The 18,943-nt window shown below is 43.9% G+C and overlaps 1 protein-coding gene across 1 annotated transcript in view; it reads right to left on the reverse strand.

Moving 5' to 3' along the window:
- Window positions 1-18,943, reverse strand: part of LOC121283382 (myosin-IIIb) — a 167,815-nt gene that overhangs the window by 20,110 nt on the left and 128,762 nt on the right. Inside the window, exons 22-25 of the mRNA XM_041197943.1 lie at window positions 17,911-18,002; window positions 13,127-13,288; window positions 12,508-12,638; window positions 7,735-7,916 (exon numbers count right to left, since the gene is read on the reverse strand). Coding sequence (XP_041053877.1) covers window positions 7,735-7,916; window positions 12,508-12,638; window positions 13,127-13,288; window positions 17,911-18,002 — 567 coding nt within the window. The remainder of the gene's footprint in view (window positions 1-7,734; window positions 7,917-12,507; window positions 12,639-13,126; window positions 13,289-17,910; window positions 18,003-18,943) is intronic.

Genomic DNA, 18,943 nt, shown 5'->3' on the forward strand with positions numbered 1-18,943 from the left:
GGCACTAAGATGGGTAGGAAAGTAAGTTGTGGAGAGGACAGAAAGAGTCTGCAAAGGGATATTGATAGGTTAAGTGAGTGGTCAAAAATTTGGCAGATGGAGTATAAAGTGGTAAAATGTGAACTTGTCCACTTTGGCAATAAGAATAGAAAAGCAGTATACTTAGGCAGAGACAATGGTGCAGTGGGATTGTCTGTGTAATGGTCTGGGGATCCAGGTTCGAATCCTGCTGCAGCAGATGGTGGAATTTGAATTCAATAAAAATCTGTAATTAAAAGTCTGATGATGACCATGAAACCATTGCCGATTGTTGTAAAAACCCATCTGGTTCACTAATGTCCTTTAGAGAAGGGAATCTGTCATCTGACCTACTTATGGCTCCAGGCCCACAGCAATGTGGTTGACTCTTAAATGTCCTCTGAACAAGAGCAAATAGGGATGGGCAGTAAAGGCTGGCCTAGCCAGTGATGCCCACATCCCATGAATGAATAAAAAAAAAATCTAAATGGAGAGGGTACAATGACGTACAGAGGATTCTGGATGTCCTGGTACATGAATCAGGAAAAGTTAGTAAGCAGGTACAGCAAGTGGTTAGGAAGGCAAATGGGATATAAATATAGGGATGTTTTGTTACAGTTGTACATCTAGGGTACTGTGTACAGTCTTGGTCTCCTTATTTAAGAAAAAAACAATTCAGAGGAGGATCAGTCGGCTGATACATGGTTTATCTTATCTTATCAGGGGTGGTTTATCTTATGAGCAAAGGTTGGACCAGCTGTGCCTGTATCCACTGGAGTTTAGAAAATTGAGAGGTGATCTTATTGAATCATAAAATCCTGAGGAGACTTGACAGGGTGGATGCTGAAAGGGTGCTTCTCTTTGTGGGAGAGACAAGAACTAGGATACCCAGTTTAAAAATCAGACAGGGACCAGAAGAATTTTTTTTCCCTCTCAAGAGAGTTGTGAATCTTTGGAGCTCTCTTCCCCAGAGATTGGTTGAGGTTGAGGGTCATTGAATATTTTTAAGACAAAAGCAGCAAGATTTTTGACTAACATGGGAGTCAAAGGTTATCGGAGGCAGGTGGAACATGGAGTTGAGGCCACAATTGAATCAGCCATGATCTTATTGAATGGCGGAGCAGGCTCAAGGGGCCGAATGGCCTACTCCTGCTCCTAATTTGTAAGCTTGAATAGACGTTTTTAAAATTAGGAAAAAGTTTGGTAGGGTAGGCGCAGAGAAAAGTTGCCACTGATGGGCAGGTGTAAAACTAAAGGCCATCAATATAAAATAGTCATATAAGAAATCAAATAGAGAATTCAGGAGGAACTTCTTTACCCAGAGACTGGGGAAAATGTGGAACAATGAAGCAAATAATATGGATGCATTTAAGGGGAAGCTTGATAAGCAAATATGGGAGAAGGGAATAAGGGGATAAGATTTTTACGGGGGAAGACAAGTGGGGGCTTGAGTAAAATACAAAGGCCAGCATGGACTTGTTGGGTTAAATGGCCTGTTTCTGTCTTGTATACCTTATGTAGTGTTACCAACTAAAATAACAGTTTATATTTAGTATTTGTTCTGGCTAGCATGTAGTTCCACACTTTATTCAGTGAGTGGCTCTGCAGCAATTTGTAACATATTCCTGGGTTTTAGATCAAGTTGTGCCACAGAAGTATGATTTAGAATTTTTATTGTGCTTAGAATAATAAACTTCCTCTGGAATCAGTCCAAATTATATTTCCTTGAGTAATCCATCAGCTCAATTTACAATCTACTAAATCCTCTTCAGTTAACCATCCATTCTATTTTTATGCCAACTGTACATTTTTTTATTTATTCGTTCACAGGATATGAGCATTACTGGCTAGGTCAGAATTTATTGCCCATCCCTAATTGCCCTTGAGAAAGTGGTGGTGAGCTGCCTTTCTGAACTACTGAAGTGCACCCAAAGTGCTGTTAAGGAGGGAGTTCCAGGATTTTGATCCTGTGCCTGTGAAGCAACGGTGATATATTTCCAAATCAGGATTTTTTTTGGAGGTGAACTTCCAGGTGATGTTCCCATGTGTCCGCTGCCCTTGTCCTTCTGGATGGTAGTAGTTGTGGGTTTGGAAGGCGCTGTCTAAGGAGCCTTGGGGATTTTCTGTAGTGCATCTTGTAAATGGTACACACTGCTGCTACTGTGCGTCGGTGGTGGAGGGAATGAATGTTAAAGGCGGTGAATTGGGTACCAATCAAGTAAGCTGCTTTATCCTGGATGGTGTTGAGCATCTCGAGTATTGTTGGAGTGGCACTCATCCAGGCAAGTGGACAGTATGCCATCACACTCTGGGCTTATGCCTTGTATATGGTGGACAGGCTTTGGGGAGTCAGGAGTATGCCTGGTGCTGCTCCTAGCATGCCCTCCTGCACTCTTCATTCAACCAGGGTTGATCCTCTGGCTTGATGGTAATGGTAGAGTGGGGGATATGCCAGGCCATGAGGTTACAGATTGTGTTCAATACAATTCTGCTGCTGCTGATGGCCCACAGCACTCCCGGTCTTGAGTTGCTAGATCTGTTCATTTAGCACGGCGGTAGTTCCACACAACATAGCAGAGGGTTGATACCTCAATGTGAAGGTGAGACTTCATCTCCACAACTGTGTGGTGGTCACTCCTACCGATACGGTCATGAACAGATGCATCTGTGGTAGGCAGGTTGGTGAGGATGAGGTCAAGTTGTTGGTTCCCTCACCACCTGCCGCAGATCCAGTCTAGCAGCTATGTCCTTTAGGATTTGGCCAGTAGTGGTGCTACCGAGCCACTCTTGGTGATGGACATTGAATTCCGTCACCCAGAGAGCATTCTGTGCCCTTGGCACCCTCAGTGCTTCCTCCAATTGGTGTTCAACATGGAGGAGCACTGATTTATCAGCGGTACGTGGGAATCAGGAGATTTCCTTGCCCATGTTTGACCTGATGCCATGAGACTTCATGGGGTCCAGAGTGGATGTTGAGGCAACTCCCTGGTGCTGTCTGGGGCATTATTTGTAAGATACGATTCTGTGAGGGTGACCATGTCAGGCTGTTGCTTGACTAGTCTGAGACAGCTCTCCCCATTTTGGCACTAGCCCCAGATGTTGGCAACAAGGACTCTGCAGGGTCAACAGTTTGCTGCTGCCACTTCTGGTACCTACGGCGATGCTGGGTGGTCCGTCTAGTTTCATTCCTTTTTTGAGACTTTGTAGCAGTTTGATACAACTGAGTGACTTGCTAAGCCATTTCAAGGCCAGGTAAGGATGGAAGATTTCCTTTCCTAAAGGACATTAGTGAACCAGATGGGTTTTTACAACATTCGACAATGGTTTCATCATTAGACTTTTAATTCCAGATTTTTATTGAATTAAATTCCACCATCTGTGATGGGATTCGAACCCAGGTCCCCAGAGCATTGCCCTGGTTCTCTGGATTATTTAAAGCAAAAAAAAACTGCGGATGCTGGAAATCCAAAACAAAAACAAAAATACCTGGAAAAACTCAGCAAGTCTGGCAGCACCTGCGGAGAGGAACACAGTTAACGTTTCGAGTCCGAATGACACTTCAACAGAGCTAAGTAAAAATAGAAGAGAGGTGAAATATAAGCTGGTTTAAGGTGGGGGGGGGGGGGGGGGGGACGACAAGTAGAGCTGGATAAAGGGCCAGTGATAGGTGGAGATAACCAAATGATGTCACAGACAAAAGGACAAAGAGGTGTTGAAGGTGGTGATATTATCTAAGGAATGTGCTAGTTAAGGGTAGAAAGCAGGACGAGCAAGGTACAGATAGCCCTAGTGGGGGTGGGGCGAAGGAATCGAAATAGGCTAAAAGGTAGAGATAAAACAATGGATGGAAATACATTTAAAAATAATGGAAATAGGTGGGAAAAGAAAAATCTATATAAATTATTAGAAAAAAAAAGGGGATGGGGATGGAGGAGAGAGTTCATGATCTAAAATTGTTGAACTCAATATTCAGACCAGAAGGCTGTAAAAAGTGCCTAGTCAGAAGATGAGGTGCTGTTCCTCCAGTTTGCGTTGAGCTTCACTAGAACAATGCAGCCGGCCAAGGACTGAAATGTGGGCATGAGAGCAGGGTGGAGTGTTAAAATGGCAAGCGACAGGGAGGTCTGGGTAATGCTTGCAGACAGACCGAAGGTGTTCTGAAAAGCGGTCACCCAGTCTGCGTTTGGTCTCTCTAATGTAGTGGAAACCGCATTGGGAGCAACGAATGCAGTAGACTTAATTGAGGGAAGTGCAAGTGAAATGCTGCTTCACTTGAAAGGAGTGTTTGGGCCCTTGGACGGTGAGGATGAGGGAAGTAAAAGGGCACCTTCTGCGGTTGCATGGGAAGATGCCGTGGGAGGGGGCTGAGGTGTAGGGGGTGATGGAGGAGTGGACCAGGGTGTCCCAGAGGGAATGATCCCTGTGAAATGCTGCCGGGGCGGGGGGGGTGGTGGTTGAAGGGAAGATGTGTTTGGCGGTGGCATCATGCTGGAGTTGGCGGAAGTGGCGGAGGATGATCCTTTGAATGTGGAGGGTGGTGAGGTGATAAGTGAGGACGAGGGGGACCCTATCATGTTTATGGGAGGGAGAGGAAGGTGTGAGGGCGGATGCGTGGGAGATGGGCCGGACACGGTTGAGGGCCCTGTCAACCATCGTGAGTGGAAAACCTCGGTTATGGAAGAAGGAAGACATGTCAGAGGAACTCTTTTGAAAGTGGCATCATCAGAACAGATGCGACGGAGACGAAGGAACTGAGAGAATGAGATGGAGTCCTTACAGGAAGCGGGATGTGAGGAGCTGTAGTCGAGGTAGCTGTGGGAGTCGGTAGGCTTGTAATGGATATTGTTGGACAGTCTATCACCAGAAATTGAGACAGAGAGGTCAAGGAAGGGAAGTGTCAGAGATGAACCATGTAAAAATGATGGAGGGGTGGAAATTGGAAGCAAAATTAATAAATTTTTCCAGGTCCAGATGAGAGCATGAAGCAGCACCGAAGTAATCATCGATGTACCAGAGAAAGAGTTGTGGGAGGGGGTCGGAGTAGGACTGGAACAAGGAATGTTCCATATACCCCATAAAGAGACAGGCATAACTGGGGCCCATGCGGGTACCCATAGCCACACCTTTTATTTGGAGGAAGTGAGAGGAGTTTAAGGAGAAATTGTTCAGTGTGAGAATAAGTTCAGCCAGATGGAGGAGATTAGTGGTGGATGGGGATTGTTTGGGCCTCTGTTCAAGGAAGAAGCGGAGAGCCATCAGACCATCCCGGTGAGGGATGGAGGTGAAGAGGGATGGATGTCCATGGTGAAGAGGAGGGATTGGGACCAGCCTTCTGGTCTGAATATTGAGTTCAACAATTTTAGATCATGAACTCTCTCCACCATCCCCACCCCCTTTCCAATCCCCCCTCTTTTTTTTCTAATAATTTGTATAGATTTTTCTTTTCCCACCTATTTCCATTATTTTTAAATGTATTTCCATCTGCTGTTTTATCTCTACCTTTTAGCCTTTTTCGGTTCCTTCACTCCACCCCACCCCCACTAGGGCTATCTGTACCTTGCCTGTCCTGCTTTCTACCCTTAATCAGCACATTCCTTAGACAATATCACCACCTTCAACGCCTCCTTGTCCTTTTGTCTGTGACATCTTTTGGTTATCTCCACCTATCACTGGCCCTCTATCCAGCTCTACTTGTCCCACCTCCCCTTAAACCAGCTTATATTTCACCTGTCTTCTATTTTTACTTAGTTCTGTTGAAGTGTCATTCGGACTCGAAACGTTAACTGTGTTCCTCTCCACAGATGCTGCCAGACTTGCTGAGTTTTTCCAGGTAGTTTTGTTTTTGTCTCTGGATTATTAGTCCAGCGACAATACCACTACATCATCACCTCCCTTTTTTTAAGCCACAGTATTTATATGACTGGTCTAGTCAGTTTCTAGTTAATGGTAACCTCTAGGATGTTGATAGTGGGGGATTCAGTGATGGTAATGATATTGAATGCCAAGGGGTGATGGTTTGATTCTCTCTTGTTGGAAATAGTCATGGTGTGAATGTTACTTGCCACTTATCAGCCCAAGCCTGAATGTTATCCAGGTCTGTGTGTGGACATTGCATTTAGTGTGTATGGACTCCAGAACAGAAGATTCTGGACATAGTGCCCTAGGTCCAATCATCTTCAGCTGCTTCATTAATGGCCTTCCTTCCATCATAAGGTCAGAAGTGGGGATGTTCAGCACCATTTGTAACACCCCAGGTACTGAAGCAGTCCAAGTTAGGTGGCGGCCACGGAAGTGGGAGTGATTTCTGCTGGATAGGCTGACCATGAATCCGTGAGGAGCTCTCCAATTCTCACAGTAGGGCCAAGCAGGGAGTTGCTGCCCCGCCTTTATCGAAGGGGGTCGAAAGTCCGGCCGACATATTTAAAGGTCACCTTGACAGCCTGCACTATCCCTTCGCCTTTGCCGTTCACTGCTCCACCCTTCCCCACTAACCCTTCCTCCCTTCTTTGGTCATCCTCCTCACAACTTGCACTGCCACTACCCGATCTCAAGGATAGGCTGGCATTTATAGACACTCCCCCAAGCAGTGGGCTACTCACCGGTAATCATGGAAGAAGTCTACCTCGCCAGGTGCATGCCACTTATGTCCAGTAGTGAACATGAACGTTCTAATTTCTCACAGGTGGGGAACTTAATTCCATCGAACTGGCCTTTTAATGAGCATGCATGACATGTTAATGCATGCAAGAGATTAGCTGTGATCTTAGTAAATGACGGAGCAGGCTCAAGGGACTGAATGGCTTACACTTGCTCCTTGTTTGTATGTTCATACGTTCACCCTGAAGTTGGAAAGCTGAACTTTGGCCTCACATCAAATTAAGCTCTCCCGCCTGCCAAAGGTCATTGTGAATACTTGTCTGAGTTTCAAAAGTTAAAAAAGTATCATCTCAGCAGCGGGGTCCGAGTTCACAGCTTGGTTGACAGTTTAAAGAGGCTATTAAAAGGTTAAGCTGTCTTTGAAATGGGGGCTGAATAGCTGTTTGTTTTTACAACAGATTGAACATTTGAGGCGATGTTAAAAGCTTTGAATGGGTTTCATGAATGAGAGTTTTTTTCACTATCAAATGTATTCGAGTGAGAGCTATATTAGATTGTTAGAAATTTATTTATTTTAGTTTCACATGACTCCTGAGCACCTGGTGGATGCTGGTGAGTGGCTAGGGAGTTGGCATGTGTTTATGAGGGGCCATGGAGGCAATGAGGGGGGATGGGTCGTGGGAATGTATTGGAATGGAGGGGGAATGGGAGGGTGGATGGGTGAGGGGGTGTGAGTGGTGAGGGCTAGTGGGCCGAACAGCTCATAAACCAACTGGACTGAAGTCCAGATACCTGAGACAGGCCCTCTTAGCAGTCCACTTCAGCATTCGCCCACCTCCGTGGCAGCCTTTGATCAGCTTTTTGAGTCAGCAGGCCTGCCTCTATCCCGCTCCTGCCTCCCCGGAGCGAAAATTGGATCTAACTCGGCCCTTTAAACTGAGGTGCGTCCGCCAAGCGGAAACTTCCCGTCTTCAGCTACACGCCTCGGTAGCAAATATCAGACATAATGGCTAAAATCATTGGATTTTTAAAAGTGATATGCAAATCAGTAAAACTAAACATGGTATTGATGCAGTAAACCTTAAACAAAACATCCAATAAATTTAAAAGCAGACTCACCGCCGTGTAATCATTCCATGGAACCAGCATGGAAAAGTGCCATTCTGGAGTACTTTTCGAACTTGAGTCTCTTTGAACCACCGAATTGTAGCTCTTTTCTTGTTAATTCGCTGCTCCTTATCTGCTTGTTCCTGTAGCCAGCTGCTGCTCATGTGATCCCGAGAATTATCGAATGGAGTTGCCTAAAACAAAGGCAGTGCTTAGAGCAGACACCCTTGCCTCCTTTTTAAAATCACTCAGTTTTTTTTTACTAAGTTATTGAAGTCAACAGTGGAAATCGGATACCAATGCCTGGGACTGGGACTCCTTTATCTTGGGGCAATACTGTTAAAAAAAAGTCCAAGTTTAAGAGATGCCCTGATTTTAAAACTCTCATCCCTGCTTCCAAATCCATACATGGTCCCTCTGTATTTCTGTAATCCCCTCCAACCCTACTACCCTCAGAGGTATCTGTGCTCCTGCACTTCTGGCCTCGTGAGCACCCTGATTTTAAATCGCTCCACCGTTCCTGGCCATGTCTTCAGCTGCCAAGGCCCTAAGCTGCAATTCCTTCCCTACGCCACTCCACCTCTCTTTACTCCTTTAAATAAAATCAGAAAATGCTGGAAAAACTCAGCAGTTCTGGCAGCATCTGTGGAGAGAGAAACAGCTAACGTTTCGAGTCTGTATGACGATGCTAAAATGGAAAAAGCAGGGAATGGGATTCCAACCTGCTGTGCCTGTTACTGTTCTTCCAGTGATGAGTTTAAAAGCTATCTGATGGTGGGGCACTTATTTGTGTATTTAATTTGTGCTCCCACATTGCAACTGGGAGCTCAGTTGAAATTTTACATTTGCTGCATGGGCTTTCCAGAGAAACTCAGCAAGAAAAGGAAGGTGGGAGTTGCTGGCTCTACATCGAAAGTGCGACTTACAGCACTCCTTATACGGGCTAGGAGAATCAGGAGTGTGCCCCCACTCCTTACGGGCTAGGGGAAACAGGGGTGCTCCCGCAACACACATCCCCCAACTCCCCCGGCCCTATCAGGGAAACCTTCCATTGATCGTGGTCGCGCTCTCCCACCCCACCCCCTCCCCAATGGCCTCTCTCTTTCAAAGCTCAGATCACAGACAAATTAACCTGCCCTGCACTTCTCTTGGTTGTCTCTTCAAGTCCTAAGCGTCATCCTTGCCCAATCCTGATGGCAGGCAGCTGTCCTAGCTACGCATGGGTGCTGTATACGAAGCAGAAAACTGCTTTTTATCCCCCCCCAACAACATCCTTGCCGGGTTCATTTGCTGCTTATTGGACCCCCACTCCCCAACTCAGGCTCATAGTTACTGAAAGATTCAAAATAGAAAGCAATCCTCTTCACGTTAAAATGGCAGGAATTGAAAATATTTAAAATCAATGACAAATTTCACAATAATGTGCACGGACACAAGGTGATGTACATACACCAAAATAAACAGGGAAAGTTGGTGTGTAGTAGTCATGTACCTGGACTAGTATTCCAGAGGCCCAGGCTAATGCTCTGGGGGACACAGGTTCAAATCCCATGGCAGCTGGTGGAATTTAAATTCAATTAATAAATCTGGAATATAAAACTCTCAGTAAAGGTAACCATGAAACTACCATTGATTGTCATAAAAACCCATCTGGCTCACTAATAACATTTAGGGAAGGAAATCTGTCGCCCTCACCTGGTCTGGCCTACATGTGACTCCAGACCCATAGCAATGTGGTTGACTCTTAACTGCCTTCTGAAATGGCCTAGCAAACCACTCTGCTTAAAGGGCAATTAGGGATGGGCAACAAATGCTGGCCTTGCCAGTGACACCCACATCATGTGAATGAACAAAAAAAATTTTGCATCAAAAAATGGTTTAGAGTAAATATAGAAAATGAATATATTAATTTTAAAGTTGAGTTTTTTGAAAAGATAAGTTTTTTTTTAAACTTCAAGTTGACAAATAACTTTAAATTAAGTGTTTTCAGTTCATTTGAAGGAAAAGAATCCCAAGCCAAATCACTGATTTTCTACAGAGGATCTGTGATAATGAATATTAATTCTCTTACACAAAGTCCTGTGACATTGTGTCCAGGAGCCTCACCTATGAGATTTGATCATAATTAAAATGAAAAAAGTATTATAACTTTGCCCAAAACCATCCAAATCAAATATGTCCAGCCAAGGAAAAATGCAAGTTAACAGATTGCATGCCTCTCTGAGCAGTTAACAGTCTGAAAACTGGCAGTGTTTTATTGTACTCTTTGTTTCTTTTGACTATAATTTTCTGGATAGGAAGAAATGACCCATCACTTTAAATGGACATCTTGCAAAGCAGAACACTGTGCCCCTTTTAAATGTATGTTCCTCCCACCATCTGCCTCCTCTAGCCCTTGCAGCTAAATTATCACCATGCCATGCTGCTCCAACTAAATGATCAGGTCACCTGGGTCACTGACTTCATTACTCACAAGAAGCTTTTTCCCTTTATCTGATGCAGCATGTGCTGCTGTTCCAGGTAACCAAACAAAGCTACAAAACTCAAAAATCAAGTAAAGCCAAACTAGTAGTGAGATAGGCCATAAGCTTGAACTCTGGCACTATTAATGAGGAAATTAAGCCCACTAAAAATCTGACTTTTTTTCAATATAAATGTTGTTATATATTAATGATTTAGACTTAAATGTGGGAGGCATGATTGGGAAATTTGCAGATGACACGAAAATTGGCTGTGTAGTTGATAGTGAAGAGGATAGCTGTCAACTCCAGAATGATATCAATTATTTGGTTTAGTGGGCAGAGAAGTGGCAAATGGAATTCAATCCAAAAAGTGTGAGGTAATGCATTTGGAAAGGACAAACAAAGCAAGGGAATACTCAATAATTGGGAGGTTATTGAGAAGGGTTGAGGAAGTGAGAGACCTTGGATGACATGCCCACAGGTCCTTGAAGGTGGCAGGACAGGTGGCCAAGGTGTTCAAGAAAGCATATGGAATACTTTCCTTATGGAATACAAAAGCAGGGACGTAATGATGGAACTGTATAAAATGCTGGTTAGGCCACTGCTGGAATTGTGTACACAGTTCTGGCCACATTACAGGAAGGACACAATTGGTCTGGAGAGAGTACAGGGGAGATTTACAAGAATGTTGCCAGGGCTTGAAAATTGCAGCTATGAGGAGAGATTGGTTAGGCTAGGGTTGTTTTCCTTAGAACAGAGGAGATTAAGAGTGACCTAATTGAGGTGTACAAAATTATGAGGGGCCTAGATAGGGTAGACGAGAAAGATTAGGTTTCCTTAGCTGAAGGGTCAATTACTAGGGTCGTAGGTTTAAGGTGATTGGTAGGAAGGGACATAAGGAAAAACTTGTTAATCCAGGGGGTGTTGGGCATCTGGAATTTACTGCCTGAGTTGGTGATTGAGGCTGAAATGCTCAACTCATTTAAAAGGTACCTGGATCTGCATCTGAATCTGAATCACTGTAACCTGTAAGGCTATGGATAGGTGCTGGAAAGTGGGATTAAAATGAGCAGCTAGTTTCTTTTTTCTCTTTTTGGCCGGTGTGGACATGATGGGCTGAATGGCTTCTTTCTGCACCATAACTTTTCTATGGCTCTATGTTGACAAGTTTGTTAGTCACAGATGGAGAACTCTCTTCACACTGCTCACTTTAGAACTGTAAAATGAGGCAATGATCAAATCTTAATTGAGAGTATAACATATGCGAGGTTTTATAAGATGGTTAAACTGTCTCTTTTAATTCAAGGTAAAATGGAGCAAGTGACCTGCTACGAGTTCTGCCTGACGATAAGCCAAAGTGACCTCTTTACCATGGGGAATGGAGGCATAGGTTAAGTCCTATTGAAACCTAAGTGCCTGATTTAACACCTGCACACAAAGAGAAAGGTGCTATTGCAGATTTAAACACTCAGAGCCACTTGACAGGGAGAGGGAGAGAGACAGTCCGAGAGAGAGACTGTCCAAGAGAGAGACTGTCCAAGAGAGTCCGGGGGGGGGGGGGGGGGGGGGGGAGATGAGAGAGAGAGAGAGACACCCCGAGAAAGAGACAGTCCGAGAGAGAGAGAGAGAGAGAGAGGGAGAGGGAGAGATACTCAGAGAGACTGAGAGAGAGTGTGTGTCCGAGAGAGAAAGAGTCTGAGAGAGAGAGAGAGAGAGTGAATTAGGAACAGCAGCTATTGCAAAAAGGTTGGGGAAAGAAAGGCCTCTGTTAGCCACCAAGCAGACTGAGGGCGGAAGCACTTTCTCTGGTTGAAAAGATGGGGCCAGTAGAAATATAAGGACACTGGAAGATTCACTTGGAGATGGTTGGGAGAAGGAATCACTGGAGTGTGCTTTGCTGCTGGTAGTCAGTTTGTGGATACTCAGAAGACTTTTGATAGACACTGTGCATTACAACTCAAGAAAAACGGGGAGAAGCAAGCCTGATGGAAGCTGGTAGTCGCTTCGGACTGATTCCTGCAAAGGTTACAATTCTGTGGACAGTGCGGTATGATATATACCTTGGGCCTTGGGAGTTGTCAGTCATTTAGGAGGTTAAGGGGAATATCTTTTTTCTAGTTTAGTGTATTAGTCACCTACTAAGTAACGTTTAGTCATGGTTGTGTTTAGTTTGTTACTTTAAAGGTCTTAAAATGTGAAATCTTGTCATGTGGTCCTTGGGGTTTGTCACTGGAAATTCAAATCTCTTTTTAAATGTTATCAGTCTCTACAGGGATCCCTGTAGGAGACAATATACAATTTATTCTCAGAAAGAAAGACATACCTCTACTAATTTACTCCGGGGTCTGGGGACAGGAGGCTGCACTGCATTGCAAGGTTTATCCGCAGCTACAGAAGGAAGTCGAGGGAGAGGCTTCTTTTTTCTTGGGAGTGGAACTGGTGGTGTCGCCAATCCTGCACAGTACAGATTTTGCTTAACAGCATATCATTTTCTTTGCAAAGAGATAGCTTATTTTCGACATTTTATATAGTCTGCTTACCAATCCACTGATTCCCTTCATTCCAATATGATATTGGATTGCTACAGAATATGTATACCACATGCATATAATATTACACACAGTAGGTGGACAGCAGTGGAGTGCTAACTTCAGCTGTTTTTGGGTACGGTGGTGGGGAGGAGTCAGGGAGGGGGAGCGGATGGAGTGGTGGAGTGAAGGAGCAGGAAGGAGATAGGGGCGCTTGGCCAAAACCGACTAAAGACTGGGGTACAAACAAAGATAATTTAGAAAAGGCATGTAACTAAACTAACATTGAAGATTTATTTCATACTGAATCACCAGGAAAATTCTGCTCGTGTTGCATTGTTGACAGCTGTGATCGTTTCTATGGAATTTTGTCAGAATGCTAATAAATGTGATTACAGCCTAATCAACACCTACTTTCATTTATCCATTCCATTTCCTGCTTCTTTCTCTCCATTTCTTGTTCTAATGCAATCTGCCGTCTTTCTTCAATCTGTCTTTCCAGTTCCAACTGACGCTGGTTTTGTAGTTCAGCAAATAAGGTTTTATATCTGTTTTGACAGCGGAATCTTTTATAACCTGAAGAACACAAAAGGAAATAAGTCACCTGGACCAAGTAATTTCTACAAAGTCTCCAGTTCTGAAAATCAGTAATTTTACTTGTCAAAGAGCAAAGTAATGATCATGAAGCACAAATACAATTTGTGGAGAGTAATGGGTTATTGGAAGCAGCACAATGATGTAGGCTGTAGGTTCAGCACGTCACTCTGCTCAGTTCTTTTGTCAGGCAACATCCGATGAATTTTCAGAAAGATAAATCAACAAGAATCATTCCCAGAAAGTGAGTGAAGATTTGACTTTGAGAATGCACCTTGTATTGATTATTGGACAAAGCTTTTATCTAAAATTATATTGAATATACAGCACAGAAACAGGCCATGCAGCCTAACCAAGCTACACTGGAGTTTATGTTCCACTCTAGCCACCTCTCATCCTTCCCCATTTATGGGTGAAGGAGGATCCCTGCCCTTTGCTAGTCAGAGGCTCTGGAGGTGGTCAGTAGAATTTTTACAGCAGCTGCCCAGGAATCTCGTGCGGATGGGAACCACCACACACAGCGTCCATTGAAACGGTGCCCTGTAACAAATTTTTGATGCTGAAGAACCATGGGCAGGGTTTTTCTCTGGGCTTCTGAACCCCACTGTCAGACTCCAATGAGATCAGAAATCCGCACTGTGGTAAACAATCACTCTTTGTGATTTTCCAATTAAGGGCCAGAGGGCAGGCTCTTGAAGCTGAAGGATCAGAGGCCTTCCAGCTCGAAAACACAATGGGATCCTATACATGGTAAGGGTGATGGTGCCTAAAAATGGCACCCTGTCTCTAACTTTTTACATTTATATAAAAAATGTCATTTGCAGCCAGGCCATCACGAAGGGGTAAAGTGCCAAGTTTGGGGAGTGGGACAGTAAGAGAAACCCCTCTACAGGGCAGCCTGTAACTCCTGCTGAACAGGGAGGGCCTCCAGGCCTGCCTGGAGCATTGAACCGCCCAGTCTTGTGCTGAGAGGTCACCTCCTTGCAGTTAAATGGCCCTCCACTGGTTGCAGGATCCTGGAGACCAACAGAAAAATTCCAGTGAGCTGCTGGCAATTGGCCTTAAATGGTACTTTAATTGGCTACCCATAACATGTGGGCAGGAAGCCTTGACGCAATTCCGATCCCATCTCTGGGAAATTGGCCTGGTGGCGAGATAGAACCATAGAACACTACAGCACAGAAAACAGGCCATTCGGCCCTTCTAGTCTGTCCCATTGACCTGCACCCAGTCCATAACCCTCCAGACCTCTCCCATCCATGTATCTATCTAATTTATTCTTAAAACATAAGAGTGAGCCCACATTTACCACATTAGATGGCAGCTCGTCCCACACTCTCACCACTCTCTGAGTGAAGAAGTTCCCTCTAAACTTTTCCCCTTTCACCCTAAAGCCATGTCCTCTCATGTTTATCTCTCCTTTATCTCTCCTAATCTAAGTGGAAAGAGCCTACTCGCATTTACTCTGTCTATACCCTTCATAATTTTGTAAACTTCTATCATATCTTCCCTCATTCTTCTACGCTCCAAGGAATAAAGTCCTAACCTGTTTAATCTTTCCCTGTAACTCAACTCCTTAAGACCCGGCAGCATTCTAGTAAATCTTCCCTGCACTCTCTCAATCTTACTGATATCCTTCCTATAGTTGGGTGACCAGAACTGCACACAATACTCCAAAGTTGGCCTCACCAATGTCTTACACAACCTCATTATAACATCCCAACTCCTATACTCAATACAAAAACAAAAACAGAATTACCTGGAAAAACTCAGCAGGTCTGGCAGCATCGGCGGAGAAGAAGAGTTGATGTTTCGAGTCCTCATGACCCTTCTGTCGAAGGGTCATGAGGACTCGAAACGTCAACTCTTTTCTTCTCCGCCGATGCTGCCAGACCTGCTGAGTTTTTCCAGGTAATTCTGTTTTTGTTTTTGTTTTGGATTTCCAGCATCCGCAGTTTTTTTGTTTTTATCCTATACTCAATACTTTGATTTATGAAGGCCAGTATGCCAAAAGCTTTCTTTACAACCCTGTCCACCTGTGATGCCACTTTCAGGGAATTATGTATCTGAACTCCCAGATCCCTTCGTTCCTCCGCACTCCTCAGTGCCCTACCATTTACTGTGTATGGCCTACCTTGGTTTATCCTTTCAAAATGCAACACCTCACACTTTTCTGCATTAAACTCCATCTGTCATTTTCTGGCCCATTTTTCCAGTTGGTCCAGATCTCTCTGCAAGCTTTGAAAGCCTTCCTCGCTGTCCACAACGCCTCCAATCTTAGTGTCATCAGCAAACTTGCTGATCCAATTTACCACATTATCATCCAAATCATTGATATAGACAACAAACAACAATGGTCCCAGCACAAATCCCTGAGGCACACCACTAGTCACAGACCTCCAGTCTGAGAAACAATCATCCACTACCACTCTGTCTTCTCCCACACAGCCAATTTCGAATCCAGTTTACCATGGATACCAAGTGTCTGAACCTTCTGAACTAACCTCCCATGTGGGACCTTGTCAAAGGCCTTAATAAAATCCATGTAGACAACACCCACAGCCTTTCCTCCATATACTTTCTTGGTAACCTCCTCGAAAAACTCTACAAGGTTCGTTAAACACGACCTACCACGCACAAAGCCATGCTGACTATCCTTAATCAGCCCTTGGCTGTCCAAATAATTGTATATCCGATCTCTCAGAGCACCTTCCAATAATTTGCCTACTACTGATGTCAGGCTCACTGGCCTGTAATTAACTGGTTTATTTTTGGAGCCTTTTTTAAACAACGGAACAACATAAGCAACCCTCCAATCCTCCGGCACCTCACCCGTGGCTAAGGACATTTTAAATATTTCTGCCAGGGCCCCTGCAATTTCTACACTAGTCTCCCTCAAGGTCCAAGGGAATATCATGTCAGGCCCGGGGGATTTATCTACCTTTATTCACTGAAAGGCAGCAAGCACCTCCACCTCTTTAATCTCTGTATGTTCCATTACACTACTGCTTGTTTCCCTTCCTTCTTTATACACTATGCCAGTTTCCTGAGTAAATACTGATGCAAAAAACTGTTTAAGATCTCCCCCATCTCGTGAGGCTCCACACATAGACGACCACTCTGATCTTCAAGGAACTAAGATGGAACGAAGGAGCTGGCATGCAGGCTGGCAGCACTATTTTAACACTCAAATGCTTCTGTTCCCAATTCCAGTGTGGCCTAAAAATCAGACTCCATGTTTTTATTGATGAGTATAGTAAGACCCTTTAAGACACATACAGATGTTTTTGAAAAAAAAAATCAGCTCTTTTGATGTAGGCAACACAGCTACTTTTGTCTATCTTAAATTTCCCCCAAAATGAAGGATGATCGCTGCGGTCATTTTGGTGATTGTGCTCCCACCATGGTTTTACATATTTACATATGGGGTATTGATCTAACAACAAGCTGCAATCTATATTCAAGTGCAATGTGTCACTTCGAATGGTGTGGCAGGTGGGATGGGAAGTCTGGGTAGGTGGGTGACTAGAGGTGTTAGTGCTCACATGGCATTAACTGCTCGTTCTTCTCAGTTACAGATGGAATTAAGTGCTGTCAAAGTAACCAGGTGAGCTGTTGCACTGCATCCTGCAGACTATACATACCAGAGGTAGTGTCCTGGTGATGGAGAAGGTGGATATTAAGCCCAGTGACATGTGGGCTGATCTACTCTGTCCTGGATGATGCTAGCATCTTGAGTGTTGCTGTGACTCCAACTCTCCAGGTGAGTCTTAAGTACACAGTTCTGACTTGAGCCTTGTTGATGCCGGTGAGGCATTGAGGAGTCAAAAACTGAACCACTCATCACAAAGTATCCAGCCTCTGTGCTGCTCTTGAAACCTTGGTTTCAGTATGGCTGGTCCAGGTAAACTTCTCTGGTCAACGAATGACCAAAATTGGCAATTCAATGATAGTGATTCTATTAAAGGTTGGGATGAGATGGCTATCATTTGGCATTTATGGGGCATGAATGTCACCAGTCCCTTGTCAGTCCCAGCTTGGATGTTATCCCGCTATGGTAAGCTGGTTCATTAATGGCAGAATGGTGAATGGAGCTCGGGGGTACACTCTGCCCTTAAGCGGTGCCTGATATCAAGTAAAAAAATCGGATTACATTGTTCTCTAACAACTCATTTGTATGTAAATTACAGTAGTGCATGATCTTCAGGTGCAACCATTTGCAAAACCATAAAGAAATCTGAGCTGCAATTTTGCTCATGTACCAACATGGAAAGGATTAGCGCGCAACTTCCAGTCATTATTTGGACACTTGGCCGAGGAAAATGACCCACGTAGAGTTGCATTAGTGGGAAGTTTTCTGAGTTAGGGAAATGTGAGAATAGAGAATAGAGTTTTAATCAACGTGACACTGGAAATGAAAGGTAATTTTCCTCAAAGCTGTTGGACTGTGTCTGCTCCATTATAATACTTCTAAAGTTGCTATTCCTCAGCTTCTGTTTTTTTATTACCAAGCTAAAATACTATTAAAAACGTCAATAAAAGGGTCATTTTCCCTCCAAGTAGAACAAAATTATATAAAATCTACATTGACGTTTGTTGCTTACTTTTCTGGATAATTATTGCAGCTTTTTCAAGTCTTTCGATACACTTTGCCAATTGGTCCTGATGCCAGTACTTAAAGAACAAGCGGGATTTTCTGCAGACGGAAAAAAAAAATCCATCTTAAAATATGATCAAGAAATCAATGTGACACTGCAAACTGGGGTCACCAGCAAGACAGGTTCAAATGGTTGGATTCGCTAAATTCAAAGTGAATATGAACCTTCTACCCAAGTAATGTGAACAGATTATGGAAAGTGAAAGGACAGCTTCTCCAATAACTCGACACATATACCCAAGCTATATGGAAAACCAATTTCAAGGCTTGATTCCCAGTGTATGCTAAATTATCTGATCTCATATTATTTACTATAATTGGACTCCATGCCAGGTCTACTCCTGTTAATTGCTGCCCAGGACACAGATGGATAAGGGGTAGGAACAGTATAAAGCTTGGCTGTGATGTCCCCTGTTGAAAACTGCCCTCCCGTGCATAAATGAATAGTTACTTAGGCAAAGTGCTGAAAAGCAACCAGCGCCCCAAAACAGAAATTCAAATTCAGGGGAAGAAATGAAGGGACTTAGAATTTTAAAGTACAGGGGGCTTCAAGCCCATCGTGCGTGTGCAGATTCTCGGACCCAGCCATTTTGTCTGATCTCTCTACTCTTTCACCATATCCTTTTAATATTTTTCTCAAATATTTACCTGCTTCCATTTCAAAAGCTATTATGGATTCTGCTCCCATCAATGTTTCAGACAGATCACTGCAAGTCCTAACAGGCCCTCTGCATTAAAAAAATGATGCTAACCCATTGCTTTGATGAGACACTTAAATTTACATATTCTAGTTGCCAACTTACCAATCTGAAGAAATAGTGCAGGGCCGAATGTGGTTAGGATTGGTTCAGGTGAGAGATCATTTCTTAGGTGATCAGTATATTCAAGGTTGAGATTAATCAATTTTTAGGCCCCAAGAGAATCAAGGGATATGGGGATCAGGCAGCAAAGTGGAATCGAGATCGAGGATCAGCCATGAC

This window comes from Carcharodon carcharias, chromosome 1 (genome assembly GCF_017639515.1).
Source record: "Carcharodon carcharias isolate sCarCar2 chromosome 1, sCarCar2.pri, whole genome shotgun sequence".
Classification (NCBI taxonomy): Eukaryota; Metazoa; Chordata; class Chondrichthyes; order Lamniformes; family Lamnidae; genus Carcharodon; species Carcharodon carcharias.